This window comes from Onychomys torridus, chromosome 1 (assembly GCF_903995425.1).
Source record: "Onychomys torridus chromosome 1, mOncTor1.1, whole genome shotgun sequence".
Lineage (NCBI taxonomy): Eukaryota > Metazoa > Chordata > Mammalia > Rodentia > Cricetidae > Onychomys > Onychomys torridus.
Window position 1 is genome coordinate 108,574,692 of NC_050443.1, and position 17,679 is coordinate 108,592,370.

The 17,679-nt window shown below is 48.6% G+C and overlaps 1 protein-coding gene across 10 annotated transcripts in view; it reads left to right on the top strand.

The window, feature by feature from the left end:
• Tacc2 (transforming acidic coiled-coil containing protein 2) overlaps nucleotides 1–16,802 on the top strand; it is a 113,973-nt gene extending 97,171 nt beyond the window's left edge. For 6 of the 10 annotated variants that reach the window (XM_036195214.1, XM_036195194.1, XM_036195201.1 and 3 more), the window contains 8 exons: nucleotides 4,031–4,174; nucleotides 4,573–4,649; nucleotides 6,334–6,377; nucleotides 8,687–8,695; nucleotides 12,287–12,447; nucleotides 12,662–12,768; nucleotides 13,058–13,178; nucleotides 16,322–16,802. In XM_036195214.1, coding sequence (XP_036051107.1) covers nucleotides 4,031–4,174; nucleotides 4,573–4,649; nucleotides 6,334–6,377; nucleotides 8,687–8,695; nucleotides 12,287–12,447; nucleotides 12,662–12,768; nucleotides 13,058–13,178; nucleotides 16,322–16,387 — 729 coding nt within the window. In that variant the 3' untranslated portion in view covers nucleotides 16,388–16,802. The remainder of the gene's footprint in view (nucleotides 1–4,030; nucleotides 4,175–4,572; nucleotides 4,650–6,333; nucleotides 6,378–8,686; nucleotides 8,696–12,286; nucleotides 12,448–12,661; nucleotides 12,769–13,057; nucleotides 13,179–16,321) is intronic. The other 4 variants (XM_036195216.1, XM_036195197.1, XM_036195207.1 and 1 more) reach the window with 1 other exon arrangement.
• The last annotated feature ends 877 nt before the right edge of the window (nucleotides 16,803–17,679 follow it).

Below are 17,679 nucleotides of genomic sequence, written 5' to 3' on the forward strand. Positions count from 1 at the left end.
TGTATTTTGATCATGTTCACCCTTCCAATTGCTCCTGGTTTACCCCTTCCCAAAGTCATGTTCACACACACCCTCCCACTCCCTCTGGGCTGTGGCTTTCTTATTCTATTTCTCCTACTTGCTTCTGCTGGAGCCGAGTTCCATAGTCCTCCAAGGATCAATACACAATGCAGCAGTCCTGAGGTCCATACTCAGATGTCCTTTCTGTGGCCTTCCAAGGTATGGGTGTCAGGGTGTGTTGGCGCATTTTGCATGGATGACAAACTGATTGTGGTCACTAGACCTGTTGGCCTTTATTGATAAGGGGGGCCCCAAGAAGAAGATGGAAGACAGAAAGATGTGTCAGGCAACTTAGGAACGTGATTATACAAATAGCAAGCTTTAGGTTGGGAATGGTTCCCACACAGAGGGCAATCCTTTGTGTGATTACCTCAAGAGACCTGGCTTAGATGAGCACGTGACAGGTTGACATGAGCCGGAACAAGAGTGGGGTTGGGACTGTGTTTATTGTTGTCCAGCAGTGCGGCATCTCGGCAGGGACAGTGTACTGATGAGAAGAAGCCCAGCATCTTTCATGTGCTCCTTCCTCTCACAAAAGTCACTCCTTCCCTCCACCATGAGCCACTTCCCTGGAAGCCACAAGAACAGTCTGAAGAAGTTGGTGGGCTTCAGTTCGCTCTCCAGCTTTGGAATCTGTGGTTGCAGCCTGTATTTTAGCCTCGGTGGCTGATTCTTGACTTGGTGGGCAGGCACAGCTGGATGAGGTCTGGTTATGATGGCTTCCATGGAGTGGGACTGAGGTGTGGGGCCAAGTTCCTCACCAGTTCTTGCAACTCCTGGGCTGGAGAACTGTCTGCTGTCCGATTGGGACGGGTAGCATCTGGCCGAGGTCCTTCTCCTGCCTGGGTGGTGCCACGTGGCCCAGACACCTCCTGAGACCCCAAGCCTTAGCTTGGTTTTCCTGGTCCCTGACCTCACCTGTGTGACCCTTCCTCATGGCTCCCCAAGCCTCAGATCTGAGTTTGCTTCTGACTGCTGTGGGGACAGTAATCTGCCATGATCATGATGTCCCGCCCCCAAACCCTAAGGCCTAGCAATAAGGAGGGCTCACAAGGAGAACTGTGGGCCTGGGTCCATGACGGGACAACTGCCTTCAAGGCCAGCAGGAGACCCATGGCCCAGGAATCTGAAAGGGAGATAGTGACCTGAGGGATGCCACAGTTTCCAGGACTTAAGACAGCGTGAAGGGTTGAAGGTGGAATTGTGACCATGTCACTGTCGTGTGAAAAGGATTCTGGTGGCTTTTCGGTCTGTGTGAAGCAGTAGGTCTAAGTGTGAGAGACATGAAGCTAGGCATCAAAATATCTGACCTTAAAATACTAGTGAGAGACAGACTTTTCATTTCCCTTGAAAACATTCATGGCTGAACGGAAGAACCGAGGTGTGAGTCCTGAATTCATTATCCCACAGATAACTGGAGGGGGCAGGGAGTCAAGGTGGTCCTGAAACTCTGTTTCCTGACTGAGAATGTCGAGTGGTTGTAGCTAGGGTCTGAGGCCTTTGCATCCATTTAGGTACCTCTGTGTTTACTTTTTCATCCCGTCCTTGATTTACAAAGGACACCAGGCAGATCGGCCATCTCTAATGTGTTCCTTGGTCAGATTTAGCTCCTGCCCTGTGTGATACAAAATTCATTTTCATTATTAAGTTATTTTCTCTTGCACAGCAAGGAGCTGCTTTACTTTGAGGCAGAATAATCTCATTTGGGAAAACCTTTAGGCCCAGCCTCTCACATCCAGCATCTGTCTCCAGAAGTTTCCAACTGAGTTTAGAAGCTCCAACATCCTGTTCATTTTGAAATTTTAGTTTTTCTCAGATTTTTAAAATTTTACTTTATGTGTATGGGTGTTTTACCTGCATGCATGTATGTGCACCATGTATGTACCCTGGTGCCCACAGAGACCAGAGATGGTGTCAGATACTCTGGGACTGGAATTACAAAGTGAGCCAACATATGGCTCTTGGGAATTGAACCTGAGTCCTCTGGAAGAGCAGCTGGTGCTCCTAACCACTGAGCCATCTCTCCAGCACCCCCACCACCCCCCGTTTTTTAAAGAGCACATTTAAAAGTGAAAAGAATAGGGCTTGTTGTTTTTTGTTTTTTAAGTTCTCTTCATAATTTTGTGTTTGTGAGCTTTTCTAATTACAACTGTTGAGTGGTAATTTCCGGCTGTGATTTTCCAGTTACTACTGGAACATTTCCTTCAGAGAAGTAGCATTGTGCAAACCATTGCCAAGAGCAGAGGTAAGCCCTTCATGCAGATCCTCTGCCCTGCTGCCAGGGGCTGGCAGCTTGTGCTCTAGGTAGATGTCCTAGAAACAGACTTCCCCGGAACCAGAAACCGAGAAGGACATTCATGGCATCCCATCTGACATACAAGCCAAGCGTAGACTCTGTTCTGGTTGACCAGGTCTGTGTGCTCCGGGCTCTCACAGCTGATCATGTGAGTCACTCGAAAGTAAGCCCAGGCATTTCAGGGCAGGCACGACCAGTGAGATTCAGGTGATCCACGAGTGCCATTTGAGGGTAAGCCCAAAGTCTTGAGGGTGGGCCGGGTCAATGCTTGAGGGTTATTAGTTAGGGACTTACGGGCAGGCAGGGACAGTGAGCAGGTCACAGCAGTTTTCTTCCAGGACAACTAAACTATTGTGCACACCTTGCATGTGGACACTAATGGTCCTAAGTTATCACCTCCAGTCCTATCCATTGCCCTCCTACCTACATTTTCTACCTCTCTTCTTTAGACCCTTAGCCCTGGTGCTATAGTGAGGAGGGGTGGGGCTAGCAATCCCTGTGTCTATAAACATTCTGCTCCTGGGCCTTCAGCTCCCCCCTACCACCCCATGACCACTGAAGCTTTCCTTTTATATGTACAGTTCTCAATCCTCACCCTCCTGTCCCCTCTCCCCTTTCTATAAAGTTCAGTGCTCCGTTTGTTCTCCTAATTCTCCTAGGATGGAGCAGTCCTCTCCGCCCTTCAGGCCACCATCACCTACCTCACACTGCGGCACTGATCTGTACTCTGACTAGGGTGGAAGCTTCCTTGGCAGCCATGACCACACCCCAGGAGGTTAATGCATAGGACTGAGAGTGGTTGATTGGATGTTTTTGGTTGCTGTGGAAATAGGCCACGCTGGTTGACATTGCTCCTAACACTGTGTTTCAACTGTGTTGCAAGTTGCTTAATTGTTCTATGTAAAGGAAGAATAGCCATGTGCCCCTCCTTGCCTCGCTGCGGCCGGTGACTGACCCCTACAGAACTTGAGAAAGCTGCAAATGGTTATCAGTTGGGTGGGGCAAGACATCACATTGCTTGCTGTAGGCTTCATCAGGAAATGTGGAAAGATATTGTCGTTGACCCCAGCTTTCCTCTTCACTGTTATACAGCAGACCTAATGGCAACATCTCTCAAGCCCAGACAGAATAAGGTTGATAATAGTAGGCTTCACATTTTGTGCAGATCACATCTTTTTCAACTGAGCTACATGAACACCACCAAATTTAAATGTGTTCAAAAAATGATCTACTCTTCAGCTTTTAAAAAGGAGGCACTGTAGACCAGCATTCAGAATCAGTCCCCAGCAAGACTTGGTTTTGGAAGTGGAGCCAACAGAATGATGACTGGTCTTAACTTACAGTGCCTAGTTGGCTCAGCCTCTGATAAATGGTGGTGAGAAGCAGGCTGCAGACAGGTAGGCCCCCAGGGTTCCTAGTTACAGAGGCTGCCATCTCATCAGCCCCTTTGTGTGCCTGAACATGTGCAACATGAAGGCTTTCCATCCCCTGGACCTGGCATCAGCCCCATCCATGAGTCTTCACATTATCTCATACTTTCAATGTTCTTTGTTTCAAAACCATGCAGCTGAGCGGGTGAATGCGGTTCTCAAGGCCATGCCTGCAATCCTGTCTGCCATGCCCTTAGTGGTGACTGTTGTTTCTTTCTCTCTTTAATGAAAACAACATCCACAGAGGGAAGCTGCTCATCCAGCAGACGTCTCCATCTCCAAAACTGCCTTGTACTCCCGCATTGGGCCCACCGAGGTGGAGAAACCCCCTGGCCTTCTGTTCCAGCAGCCAGACCTGGACTCTGCACTCCAAGTTGCCAGAGCAGAGGTAAGAGACCTGTGGTGTCAAGGGCCATATTCTTGACACCGTGATAGGGTCCGAGTCTGCCATTTGTCAGTAACCATATTTACCCATGGTTACGCCTGCTCTTTGGAGACAGACCATCCTCTAAACACTGCAAGCTAGCTGGGTGACACACCATGGCTTTTGATCTGCCTAGTTTCCATGCTAACAGGCATGGCTGACATGCTGTAGAAGACACCTCATCATAGTTGTTCCCCTGAGGGCCTCCGGGAAGTCTTTAATGCTCCTGCTTGGAGAATTCTCTGGATGGAATCCTGGTTTTGTGTGAGAAGTTGTCATCCCATATGTATATGATGTGTCCTGGATTTGGTGAGAACTGAATGTTCATTTGGGCTCCGCCTTTCTCCTCTCCCTGACCCTAGGTTATCTCCAAGGAGAGAGAAGTCTCAGAGTGGAGGGGCAAATATGAAGAAAGCAGGCGGGAAGTGATGGAAATGAGGTCAGTGGGGCTCAGCGTTCCTGCTGCCCAGAAGCACTGTCTGTGGATTCCTGGCAGTTCATGCTGAGGTGCCCTCACCCCCAGCAGGGTATTCTATAGAAGTTCATTCTTCATTACTATTCAAGGCTCATATTTTTACATGGGAGTTTTTAAGAGATTTTCTTTTTAATGTTTTAACTATTTTTAAGACAAAGTTTCTCTGTGTAACAGTCCTAGCTGTTCTGGAACTCACTCTTTAGACCAGGCTGACCTCGAACTCATAAAGATCTGTGTGCACCACCACTGCCCAGCTCATTATTCTTAAATATGTGTGTCTGTGTGTGGAGTTTGTGTACATGAATGCAGGTGCCCTTGGAAGGCAGAGGCATCAAATTCCCCCAAAGTTGGAGCATGGTTGAGAACTACCCAACATGGATTCTAGAAACTGAATGTGGGTCTTCTGGAACGACATAAGCACCTGACTGCTGACCTGTCTCTTTAGCTTCTGCACGTGTTTTTAGACTAACACTGTGCACTGGATAGAGTCCAGTCAGGTGAAGGTGTAGACAGTGAAAACGTCTCCCCCAACTCCAGTCAGCTTGCATTCCTGTGTGTATATTTCCAGTAGCAAGCAAAACACTTAGAGCAGTGGTTCTCAACCTTCCTAATGCTGCGACCCTTTAATACAGTTCCTCATGCTGTGGTGACCCCCAGCCATGAAATTTATTTCATTGCTACTTTATAGCTGTAACTTTGCTGTTATAAATCATAATGTAAATATCTGATATGTGATCCCTACATGGGTCGTGGCCCACAGGTTGAGAACTACTAACCTAGATGCTGATAGCCACCATCCCATCTTCCTGAAACCTCATTCTTGCTCTGCTTCCCGCTGCCGCTCTCCTGATGACAACATTCAACAAACAAACCCTGCATCCCCAGAGGACTGCTCTTGTAGAAGGCTGCTTGACACCTCGCTGTTTTCCTCTGGGGAAGATGCCAGACATGGTGGCACACGCCTTTAATCCCAGCACTTGGGAGGCAGAGGCAGGCAGATCTCTGTGAGTTCAGGGCCAGCTTGGTTTATAATAGTGAGTTCCATACCAGCCAAGGTTATAATGAGACCCTGTCTCACCAACCTACCCTTTAAAAAATATTTTTTTTTTTTAATTTTTAGTTTAAAAATGCAAGTGACTAAGAAGTCGCATCTTACATACTTTGAGAAGCGTCCACTCCATCAGAGGAGACGAGACAGAGAGAATGTTAGGGAACTCCAAGAGAAATTAGGAAAGGCTTCCTGGAGAAGAGAACATTTGACTTAGACCTTGAGAAACAGATTCTGTGAGGTAGAAATAGGAAGTAAACAACCTGGGTACACTTGGGATGCGAAAGCCTAGTTCAAGGAAGAAATGTCTGTCCATGTTGAGCCACCGTGTCCGTGAGCTGGTGGGGAGCGTGTGGAGGTGGCGAGACCTGGGTGTGGAAGACTTCAGCCATCTGGCCTTTTGTTTCACCATCGTGGACAGTGGGGGTGTTGCAGGGTTGGACAGTGCACTGGACTGAGGGATGTATGCCAGGGAACCAAACTTGTTGGTGAGTACAAGGACGCGCACAGAGGGTATGAGCCTTACACTGTCCAGCTGTGGGGTGGAGATTTAGCACCATGCTGTTACTGGAGCTCAGCATGCCTTTGCCTTTCTTCCAGGAAAATCGTGGCTGAATATGAGAAGACCATCGCACAGATGATTGGTGGGTGTCGCGACTGGAGTGCTCAGACCCAAACTATAGGGAGGGGGAGTATGATTGGGGTGGGGATTGGGTGACAAGGCTCTGAGCCAGTTCCTTTAAGAGCAGGGACCTGAGCAGCTGTACTTGTGGCTGTAGCCAGGACTATACTTCACACTACCCAGTATCTCCTGAGCCCTCGTTTGCCCAGCCAGAGCTGATCCACCATGTTGGGAAGGAGTCTGGGTTTGGCCACTGGGATGTGTGGGGGTTTGGGATTTTGCTCGCAGAAAAGCATAGAATTAAAACCCCTAAACCCTAATTTAGTTTAGAGTCAAATGACTAAGTACCCATATACTTTAACCAGCGGATTTAGAACCAGGATGGAATCTGTGGCAACTCCCTACCCAGTACTCTTCCTCTCTGGCTGGCAGACCCTGTTAGCCAATCCCAGCTCTCCCTGATAGAACACCTCTGTCACAACACTGCATCCCTGACAGCCAGAGCTGACAGATTGCTTAGGCCTGCAAAAAAAGAAGTCCCCACATTAGCAAGTGACACATAATGATCTTCCTCCCTCCCTTCCTTCCTTCCTTCCTTCCTTCCTTCCTTCCTTCCTTCCTTCCTTCTTCCTCCCTCCCTTCCTCCCTCCCTCCCTCCCTTCCTTCCTTCCTTCTCCCCTTCCTTCCTTCCCTCCTTCTACCCCATCCTCTCTCTCTAAAATGAAAATCAGTCTTGGAGACGTTCCAAAGTCCAGTTTTTATAGTAATAGTCTTGGGGAACTGGCATTTATTGATTTATGTTGAGCTCTCGTTTACTTGATTAGATTCGTGATAATCCGTTTTTAAAGCTAATTTTACCCACCTAAGGATTTGTGAGGTAAACCTGCAAGTCACTGCCAACCAAGTGCTCTGGCTGGACGTGCATAGGCAGGTCCCCTAGGAGACCCCTCAGCAAATATTTGGCTTTTTAAGTTCCATCCATCTGTGATTTATCCCAAGATAAACAACAACACAGTAGCTTTTGAAGTAGCAAGAAGGCCAGTGGTTGAATGGCTTACTCTCTCAGGGGTGTTAATTGTGGCTTAAGTTAATCAAGGCTTTCACCTGGAGCCCTCCCCCATAGTCACATTCAGCCACATTGATCCCATGGTGGATGCATCACATCAGAAGAGCTTAGTGATGAGATAAAAACCTTAAAACTCTGGGAATTGTAAGTCCTGGAAAAAGCACTGGAGAGGAGGCATGCTTATCTCTCAGCCTGGAAGGGGTTGCCAGACCTTTGGGTTCCTGGTGTCTTGGGGTGTGAGTGTCCTTGAATTGACATGGTCAGATGCAGGTATGGTGTTGAGGGGGAAAGGTGTGAGCTTTGGCTCCTGAGGGAATGCTGCCACAGCCAGCTTATAGGACACAGCTAGGGACTTTGAGAGAAGCAGGAGTCTGCCCTGGAGTGCTCCAAGCATGAGGGGCTTCTCTGGTGGACGTCCCAGGATAGCCTGCCATTATGGTCATAGAGGTGACTAGATGCTGATGCCTGCTTCTCAGATAAATTGCAGCTGATAGAAGTTAGAACATTTTGGTCTTCGACAACAGAGGAGTGAGTGTCAGAGGCAGGTGTGTTTCCTGTTCTCAAGAGAAGCCCCAGAGTGGCTCAGTGGGACCACTGCAACATCCCCAGCTGGGAGCATCATCACTAGTTAACAGCCCTGCTGTGAGGGTAGTCACTAGCCTTACATGCCAGCCTCTTCCTCATCCACCTTTCCAAAGCTTTTCTAATCCAGGAAAATTGTATGTCAGTTGCTATGGAAGATCACCGGGTGGTGAGGCCACCAGATATTTCAGGGTCCACAGAGACAGCCTGTGACATGACTGGGAAGGTGGGTGGACCTGCCTGCCTTCTAGGAAAGTGAATCTCTTCACTTACACAAACCCACCCATGGGCCTCATCTGGATCCCGTGTCTCCACTCCATTTTCATTCCACCTGCCCAGCAAGGAGAACCTGGGCCTGAGAGCTTGGCAGCTTAGGGCCAGGATGACTGTAGAAGTGTTCTGAAGTAGAGCCGGGTTCCTCTGAGCCATGCCCGCCCTCCTCCCATGTAGCTTTCGGATGCCCCACGCCTTATCATCCCTCCTCACCAGCTCCTCTGAAGGAAGTGTGCCTTATTAAAACTCCTTGGAATTTAGGACAAAAAGGAACCTCTGTGCTTTCTGCATTCCAGATTGTTGCAGTTTTTTGTTTGTTTGTTTGTTTCTGCTTTCCTAACAACTGCCCTGATTATCTGTTTTGCTTCCGTTTTCTGTTGCTTCTTGCCCTTTGCTTGCAAAACAAACAGGCAAGCCTGGTAAGTAAATGCTCCCCGCCCCCCCCCCCTCTGAGCCCTGCCCATTGCAACCCCCCTTTTGTTTTGTTTTTCTGGTTTGGTTATTTTTGCTTTTGTGTACTGGCTGCATTCCCTACCCGGTTTAATAGTGGTTTGCCTGGGAACCCCAGAAAACCGTATCAGGGTTGAGAGTGCGGCGTCCCTTGGGCTGACCCTGATTTCCTGACTTTAAGAGCCTAACTTCCTTGGTCACGCAGAAGATGTGTGCTGCATTGCCACTGCCTGGCTCCTGGGGACCGGGCAGTGCTGTTTTTAATAGTGACAAAAGGAAAGCTGAGGCTAGGCGACATCTTAGATGCAGGAAACCAGATGGACCCTGTTTGATAAATGGCTCCTTCAGCCTGTCTGGTGAAATGTACACGTGACCGCCGATCAGCTCAGGATGTACATTGTATGGCATGCTGGGAATAAAAGAAAGGGCTGAAATCTGGGTAATAAAAACTAATGAAACTTGCAAAAGCTCTCTCTTTTGGGAGTGTAGATGTAGGAAGTAGATTACTTGTAGTAGAAAGTTACATATTTAAAAGGCGGTTCTTCACAAGTCATTGTGACACACTGTCCCACCTAGTCAGGGGAGAGGTTAAGAGCTTCTAGGGACAGTGGTGCTGTTGATAACAGGTCGCTGATTGCCCAGATGGTACCTGGGTGCCAAGACCTTTGTCTTTTTTAATCTCCCCAAATGCTATGGCTTAAAAACACTGCCATCCCCTGGTTCTGGTGAGGAGACTCAGTGAGTTTGAGAGCCCTGTCCAAGGTCACATAGCAGAAAAGTATCAGAATTGAGGTTCACATTGGTCTGTTAGATTTCAGAGTCACTGTGCTTGATGGCTTCTGGCTGCTGCAGAGAATACCAGGAACCCTGGGATCATAGAGGTGGGATGGAGGGACACTAGGTATCTCCTGGGCCAGTGGTTTTCTAGGCAGGGCTCTGGGCCAGCTACATCTGAATCTCTTATTACTTGTGCAGATTCCTAGCTCCACTCTGACCTGCTAAGTCAAAAAGCAGGATGAACATGTCTATTTGAATGGCCCTCCTGCTGATTTGAATACATGCTCACTTCTGATAGCCACCTTGATTTGTAGACAAGGTTTTCGAACCATAAAGTATCAGGGCTTTTCAACATGTTTCTGTCAAGCTTGGAGATAAAATTCAGGCTGTGACCCCACCATGCCACACAGCGGTACCATGCCAAATGTAAGACACAGCAAGATACTGTTCTATCAGAAACGGAATGGAAAATAGCCCAAATCCAAACTTCCTGCTGTTCCTGATGGGAACGATCCAGGCCCATCACTGCAGGAGGGAACCATCCAGGTCCATCATTGCAGGAGAGAACTGTCCAGGTCCATCACTGCAGGAGGGAACTGTCCAGGTCCATCATTGCAGGAGGGAACAGTCCAGGTCCATCACTGCAGGAGGGAACCGCCCAGGTCCATCGCTGCAGGAGGGAACCATCCAGGTCCATCACTGCAGGAGAGAACTGTCCAGGTCCATCATTGCAGGAGAGAACTGTCCAGGTCCATCATTGCAGGAGGGAACAGTCCAGGTCCATCACTGCAGGAGGGAACCGCCCAGGTCCATCATTGCAGGAGGGAACCGTCCAGGTCCATCATTGCAGGAGGGAACAGTCCAGGTCCATCACTGCAGGAGGGAACCATCTGGATCCATCATTGCAGGAGGCTTGGATGGAGTTTAGTCATGGCTTTGCTTTTGTCTTTGGATCTGAGTCTGGGCTGTGCTGCTCCCTCAGTGAACAAATGACTTTGCTGTTCAAACCCTTTCCCCTACTGAAAGATAGGGACAAGAAAACCTCACACAGGTCATTGTGTGGCCGCCTTTGTCTGTGCACTGCATGGATCATGTAGCAGTATCACGTGTATGGAGGTGTTTTGTGTGCCCAGAGCAGTGAACCAAACAGAACTGTTGTCAGCCCCTGAGGAGAGTGGCCAGGTTGCTTTTCCCAAACACCTGACAAGGCTCAGCTGAAGGGAAGATTGTGATGTTTGCCAACAGTTTCGGAACAGTCAGCCATCATGGTGGTAAGGGCATGCAGTTCATATCTTGACAGACAGGAAGCAGAGAAAAGAGATAAGGAAGAAGCTAGGACAAGATCAGCCCCAAGGACTTGGCCCCGGTGACCTGCTTCCTCCAGCCTTGCCCCACCTCCTGCTTCCTGCCACCTCTTGGTAACAACACCAAGTGTCCTGAAGATGCATGCATTCACAAGCACACCCATTGTATGCTGTGCTAACCCACACATTTCTCGTCCGACCAACCTGACCAAAACTACCATCAGAAGAGGCAGCAGGAAGCCCTGTGTCCCAGGCCTGTGTCTGGGAAAGCTGGAGTATCACAGAGCCAGAACCCACAACTGACCCAACCACACATGCACACACAGGCATGTGTTTTCACACGACGAACGGAAAGGAAGTGATTGACAAATCGGAGACAAGTGAATGGGAGACCCTTGGGAGTTTCCGGGGGCTCCTGAGCTCTGGGGCAGGAACTGTCTGTGGTAGGGTGCTCTCAGGGCTGGAGCAAGTGAGGGGGGCAGCCTATTTTTCTCAATACACGAGGAGGTCTCTATAGGCAGACTCGGAGCAGAGTGAGATGGCTACGTTTGCAGTTGAGGCTGGCAGCTGCTGCTGTCACTGTTAGCAATTCCAGATGTCTTTTTCCCATTAACAGCCAGCTCTAAGCCAGTCCTGGGCAATAGATGGCACCCTCCTAGGTGACCTGGGAGTGACAAAGGTCTGCGGGACTGCTTGTTTTCCCCCAGGAGCTCTTCTTGGCGCTGAAGATGAGAGCTAGGGGATGTCATAGGGTCTGCTATCACCAAGAAAGTAAAGCACGCCTCGCCTCCTCCATCTACACCTCGGCTAGCGGGTGGTGCACAGGTTGGAAGTTGTCTTCATGTCAGAGACACCTGAGGTCATTGTGGGGTGGCTGAGGGTCAGAGATGGGCGAGAGCAGAGCCGTTGCTCAGGCTAGTACCAGTGACTGAACTGAGCACCAATGGAACTGTGCTGCCTTGCTGAGAAATGAACTTTACCAATACTGTCTTAGTTTGTCTAGCATGTGGTGCTTTCTACAGCCAAGAAGTCAGGGTTGCCAAATGAACAGAATTCCAGGCCTTTGGGGTGTTCTAGGGACAGAGAAACCTCTTTCTCCCAATGACTTACATCTGTCTTGATACCATTTAGGAAGTTACCCCTGAGGCCTACCACAGCACCTTTAATCTCATCTTCCCAGGAAATAGAGTAGTAATGTTTTCCTTCTGACCCCGTGTGGATCTACTTAGTGACAGAAAAGTAGACTCACAGGGTCTCCAGCGTAGATGTGTAAAGGCTGCACTGGTCAGGTTAAAGATTCCCCACATGATCCGTCATGGTCTTAAGTCTGTGGTGTCAGGTCTGTGAGTTTTGTCTCGTTGGAACCCTCTGGGAGGGAGGGCTCATGGGTTCATTCCAAGGAAATGCTTGCATTGCACTTGAGTAGACCTAGTTTGCATTGAATTGGCCCCATTGTCTGACTTCTGTCTCTCCTGCCAGAGGATGAACAGAGAGAGAAATCGGTCTCCCACCAAACCGTGCAGCAGCTGGCCCTAGAGAAGGAGCAAGCCCTGGCTGACCTGAACTCCGTGGAAAAGTCTCTGGCTGACCTCTTCAGGAGATATGAGAAAATGAAGGAGGTCCTGGAAGGCTTCCGCAAGGTGTGTCTGCAGAGCCGGAGTCTGAGTGGGGCTAGAGAAGCAACAGAAGGTTTTTTTGCTGGGGGGTGGGAGACAGTATGTGGGTGAGAATTCAGGAAGCCCATCCTGAGCCATTGTGAACAGGAGCTCTACTGAGGTGAAGGAGTCAGATTTGGGTGTTTGGGATGTTCTGCTGCACCCCTCAGTATCTCTTCTTGTGGCCCTGCCATACCAGAATGAAGAGGTGCTGAAGAAGTGTGCGCAGGAGTACCTATCCCGAGTGAAGAAAGAGGAACAGAGGTACCAGGCCCTGAAGGTGCACGCGGAAGAGAAACTGGACAGGTAACTCGCCCCTCACTTAGGCTGGGAGCTCCAGCGGCACTCTGGCTTGCAAAGGGTCGCTGATCTTTATGTCTTGGGCTAAGATCTCACTCAGCCACCACCCACTGAGATAAGTGAAGGATTATTTTGTGATGTCGGGAGGGGGGGCACCCTTACATACAGCGCGATAGGGGAGGGGTTCTTCAAGTTCTTATGTTTGGGCTGTCGTTAGTGTGGCTGGATTTCAGACCTATGGGAGGAGGGAGGGAGGGAGCCATGAGGCCACCTACCATGCTCCTTGTTCCAACAGGGCCAATGCAGAGATTGCCCAGGTTCGAGGCAAGGCCCAGCAGGAACAAGCAGCCTACCAGGCTAGCCTGCGGAAGGAGCAGCTTCGAGTAGACGCTCTAGAAAGGACACTGGAGCAGAAGGTGAGAGGATGAGGGTCGGGAACCCAGAGTTGGGAGGCCACTCTCTGGCTCTGGCCAGTCCGTCTGGTAACGAAGGCCGTGAGACTGGGAGGGGCCTCCGAAGCAAAGCCAGAGCAGCTTCCATATAAACTCATGCCTTGTGACCAAACCCATGTTAGGTCCGGCTTTTTTTTTTTTTCTTTCTGCCTGTCCTGGAATGGCAGCCTGTGTGTTTGTTTGTTTGTTTTTGTTTTCCATTTCTTATTCCTCCACACCATCATTTGTCAGGTATTTGTCAAACACTATTGGCGTGATAGACATTGCCCTGGAACCTTTTCAACTATCATTCTTACTAGGGAATAGGTGAGGAATAGTCCCCTGACAGAGGATGGGCAGTGGCAGGGCTAGGCACATTCAGATGTCCTCCAGGGGTGTCATCAGCGGCTGAACCTCCTCAGGCCACTCAACCTGTGCCTAGCTTTCCTGATTTCCAGTGTGGTACTCAGTCTACTGTATGCACTGTTTCCCCGGATGTACCGATGAAGACCTCTGCCATCCCAGAAACGCTCCAGTTCCATGTGGATCAGAGCGGGCAGGGTGTCTAGGCTGAGTTTCAGGAACCTTTGCTCTGGTGGGTACTGGCTGTCTCCTGCTAGGTGCTATCAGAGAAAGCCCAGCAATGAAGCAGGTCGGCTCTTCACACACTCCACCAATCATGTGGCCCCGGCGAGCCTCGCTCTCCATCTTGCTTCCTTGGTCCTCTTTAGCCCTGAAAATACTTCTGATGAGAGAATATCCCTGATGTCAAGTGTGATACTAACCCCACCCCACTTTAAAAGAAAAAAAAAAAAAAGGAAAAAACTTGTAAAATCATATTTAGCCCTGGCTCCGAGGACGCAGAAGAGTGACTGCTGGTCAATCAACCACAAGAATTATGTTTTAGAAAGAAAAGGCTAGACCAGTGTCACATGCCGGCTACTGCAGCCGCCTGCAATTTCTGGGCTCTGCTGACTGTTGAGAGCAGTCACCGTAACAGAAAAGACTCAGCTGCAAACCCAAGCATGTGCTTACTCATTGATCATTATTACCGAGCATCATTATGTGGTTACTGTTGAGTTGTATATTTCTATAGAAATGGAATGTTCCATTAAAATAAAGACTGCATTCCCTAGTCAGTCTGTGTGTCTGGGAAGTTGTCAGTGTATAGAATCCTTGGGATGAAAAAAAAAAAAAAAAAAAAAAGAATCCTCGGGATGCGTTTAAATCACTATACTGTGTTAGTTCCTGAAGCAGGAGCCAGGACAGATGTTTCCAAGGTGGTTGGCCTGATCAGAACTGCAAACGAAGGTGATGCTGTGTTTTCTGGTAGATTGAAATACACAGATGCACACACGTTGGGCCACGTGGTTTTGGATAATAGCAAAGATAAAGTGGATCTGCAAACATAATTTCACTTTGAACTAAGCTTCCGGAGGAAGGAATTAATCACAATGTTCGCCCCTGGAGGACAGTAGATCCATATAACAATCAAGGCTTGTCTTACAGAGACTCAGAAAAACATTTACCTGGGCAGGTCAATGTGAAGATGCTGGGCTCCACAATGGGGCAATTTACCCATTGGTGGCTGATGGTGCTGGGTTTCAACTTATCCTCTATTCACAGGATGAAGACAGGCATTGATGTCCATCGGAGGGGAGTAGTGTTCAGGGTTTTCAGCACCTGTGTGGACTGAGGTCTAAGATTTACTTTTGGGCAGGAGGTGGGCCATGGCCAGGCTGCTGGGAGATAGTGCTTTCCCCTCATGACAGCTCAGGTTTCTCCCCTGTGTGGGCACTGTGGTGTGGCGTGCTGGAGTTCTAACCCAGGAACGGCCGTGGACTGAGCTGGGACATGTTGCAGGAGGTTCTAGGAAAGGGGCTGGTGGAGGCCAACCTTCTTCAGCATCTCAAAGGAAAATTAGCTGAAAATGTACATGAGATGCAGGTCTTCCATCCTCTCAGAGGGCCGCTGGGCACTTATGCATGAACAAAGGCAGCCTTGGGCTGCTGGCTGCATTCCAGCTGGATCCCTTTCCTACAGGGCAGGAACTGCTGCCCATTTATCTGTACCCACGTATGTAGCTGCCTTTGATTGGGCTTCCAAGATGGGCAAAGGACGGCTTCTGCATGAGACTTTTGCCTCCAGGACACCTGTATTCACCACGCTGTGGGAGCCCACAGAGTTTTCCTAGTGAGATCTGAGCTTGCTTTACACAGCAGGGTTGCCTTAGGGGATGGCTTGACCACGCGCATGGTTACCAGGTACCTGGGATGGTCTGCACTTGGCTGCACTGGGGGGAGTTCTTTTGCTCCACCCCTTGGCATTTCTATAAATAGTCCTTCAGAAGAGACAGAGGGGCTGGTGGGTTTTGACCCAGGCCCTCCCAAGGCTATCCTGTATTTCTATCTGTCTCTCTCCTCTATATTTCTATCTAAGTATTTCTCACTTCTCCCTCCTCAAGAGTACCCTGGGAGAAAAAGTGGGGGCTGGTCCCCTATACCACGCCACATACTGAGCATGTTCTAAATAATGCTAGCATTTCCCTAAACTCCTAGACCTTTGTCAGGAAAGCCATGAACTAGTTTAGGCCAGCTCTTCTTCACCTTGGACTTCAGACTTTGGGGACAAGAACTGTACTAGGTAACCCTCCACTGTGGTCTGCTCATTGTGCCTTTACATTTACACGACCCCATGTTTCTGACCTCTTGTCATTCTTACTACATTTTAAAGAGGAGGAAGCCGAGGTTCAGAGTGCTGTGTGACTTGCCCAAGCTCACCCAGCCATAGGACGTAAACTTGGCTTGTTTCCTGTTATTTCCTCTAATGACTTTAGGGAACCTTAGGAGAGAACAAAAGAATGGGTAGATTCCGACTGACTAGTAATAGCAGTAAGAGCTGTTGTTGAGACAGGGTCTCACTGTGTCCTTGGTGGCCTGATACTTACTATGTAGATCAAGCTGACCTCAAACTCAGAGATCCTCTTGCCTCTGCTCGGCAAGGGCTGGAATTAAAGTCTTGCGCCACCAGACCTGGCTTTCTTTGTTTTCTTTTTGGTGTGTGTATGTCCATTTTTGTTGCTTGTGCATAAGTTATTTCAGAACCCCTCTCTTGTCTTCCATTTTCAGAATAAAGAGATAGAAGAACTCACCAAGATTTGTGACGAACTGATTGCCAAAATGGGGAAAAGCTAACTTTGAGCCAAGTGCTTGGACTTGGCCGTTGCGTGCAATACGACCGTCGGCACACTGTTGTCTTTCCAAGCCCTTGGACTGGTTGCTTCTCACTTTATATGCACTACTGTGTTCCCTTTCTAAATAAGGTTGGTTTGACCGTATGCAGTGCCGAGAACTACCAGGATTCCTTGCTATCCGTTTGCATTTTCTAGTATAATTCATAGCAAGTTGACCTCAGAGTTCCTGTATCAGGGAGACTGCCAGATTCTCTAATAAAAAGACAAATTGCTGACTTTGGCCTTGCCCTTTGATGAGCAGCATCTGATGTGACATGAACATATGCAGCCTGCATAGGGACTCTTGCCTTAAAGAGTGTACAATTGATCCACATTTGCTGGTTTGTTTGGTTTTTTTTAAATGCATGTTTCAAATAAAATTCTCTATTGTAAATAAATTTTTTTCTTTGAGTCTTGGCAGTGAGCGTGACTGTGAATTATTTTCTGGGAATGGCTGAGTCCTTTCTTGATCAGAATTTCTTTAGAGATTATTAAAATGTGAAATCCCATGCACAAATATTAAAGAACAAAAGGAGAACCTGAGCCAGACCACAAGCCACTGGTCACACCCTCAAGTGCTCACTTCCTTGTTCAAAAGGGCCCTGAGCATTCCTCTCCACCTTTGCCCTCAGTCACCAACATCCCCAGTGAAATCCCAGCCTCGGACCAAACTCAGCTGCTCCTCTCAACTGGCTAGTGTACCAGTGACAGGATTCCCGTCACACTTTCTTGCCTTCATTAAGTCATATCAGACTTGGTTTCTGCCTTTTTCTGGGCCCCTTTTCTTTGTCCATCAATTTAAATAGGATTTCCTTCATTATCGTGTCTGGGTTTGTAAGAGGAAGCAAATGAGAAATATTGACTCGGCTTAAATAATTAAGTGGATCTATTGGATTAGCTTAGATTTCATTTCTACAAAGACTTGGCCATTAGGCAAAAATCTATTTCCTTTTATTATTGTGCGAAGGAAGTAGCAAGTTGTCAGGCTTTCTTTCCCACCTCTTGGTGCCTGACCAACCCTGAAACATGGCCTATTCCCCTGTAAGTGGTGAGGAAAAGCCAGAGATATCTGGTGGGAGGCACGTAATTAGCCACTTAGCAACCTGACTGCTGCCAGATTCCTTGATGCCACAACCTGTGACCTGCGAGGAGACCTCGGATGAGATAAAGGATGAACTAAGGAGGAGCTGGAAGGTAGTTGGTTTTCTGGGCTGCTGTCACAAATGCCCGAAAACATAACAGCCGAGAACTGCA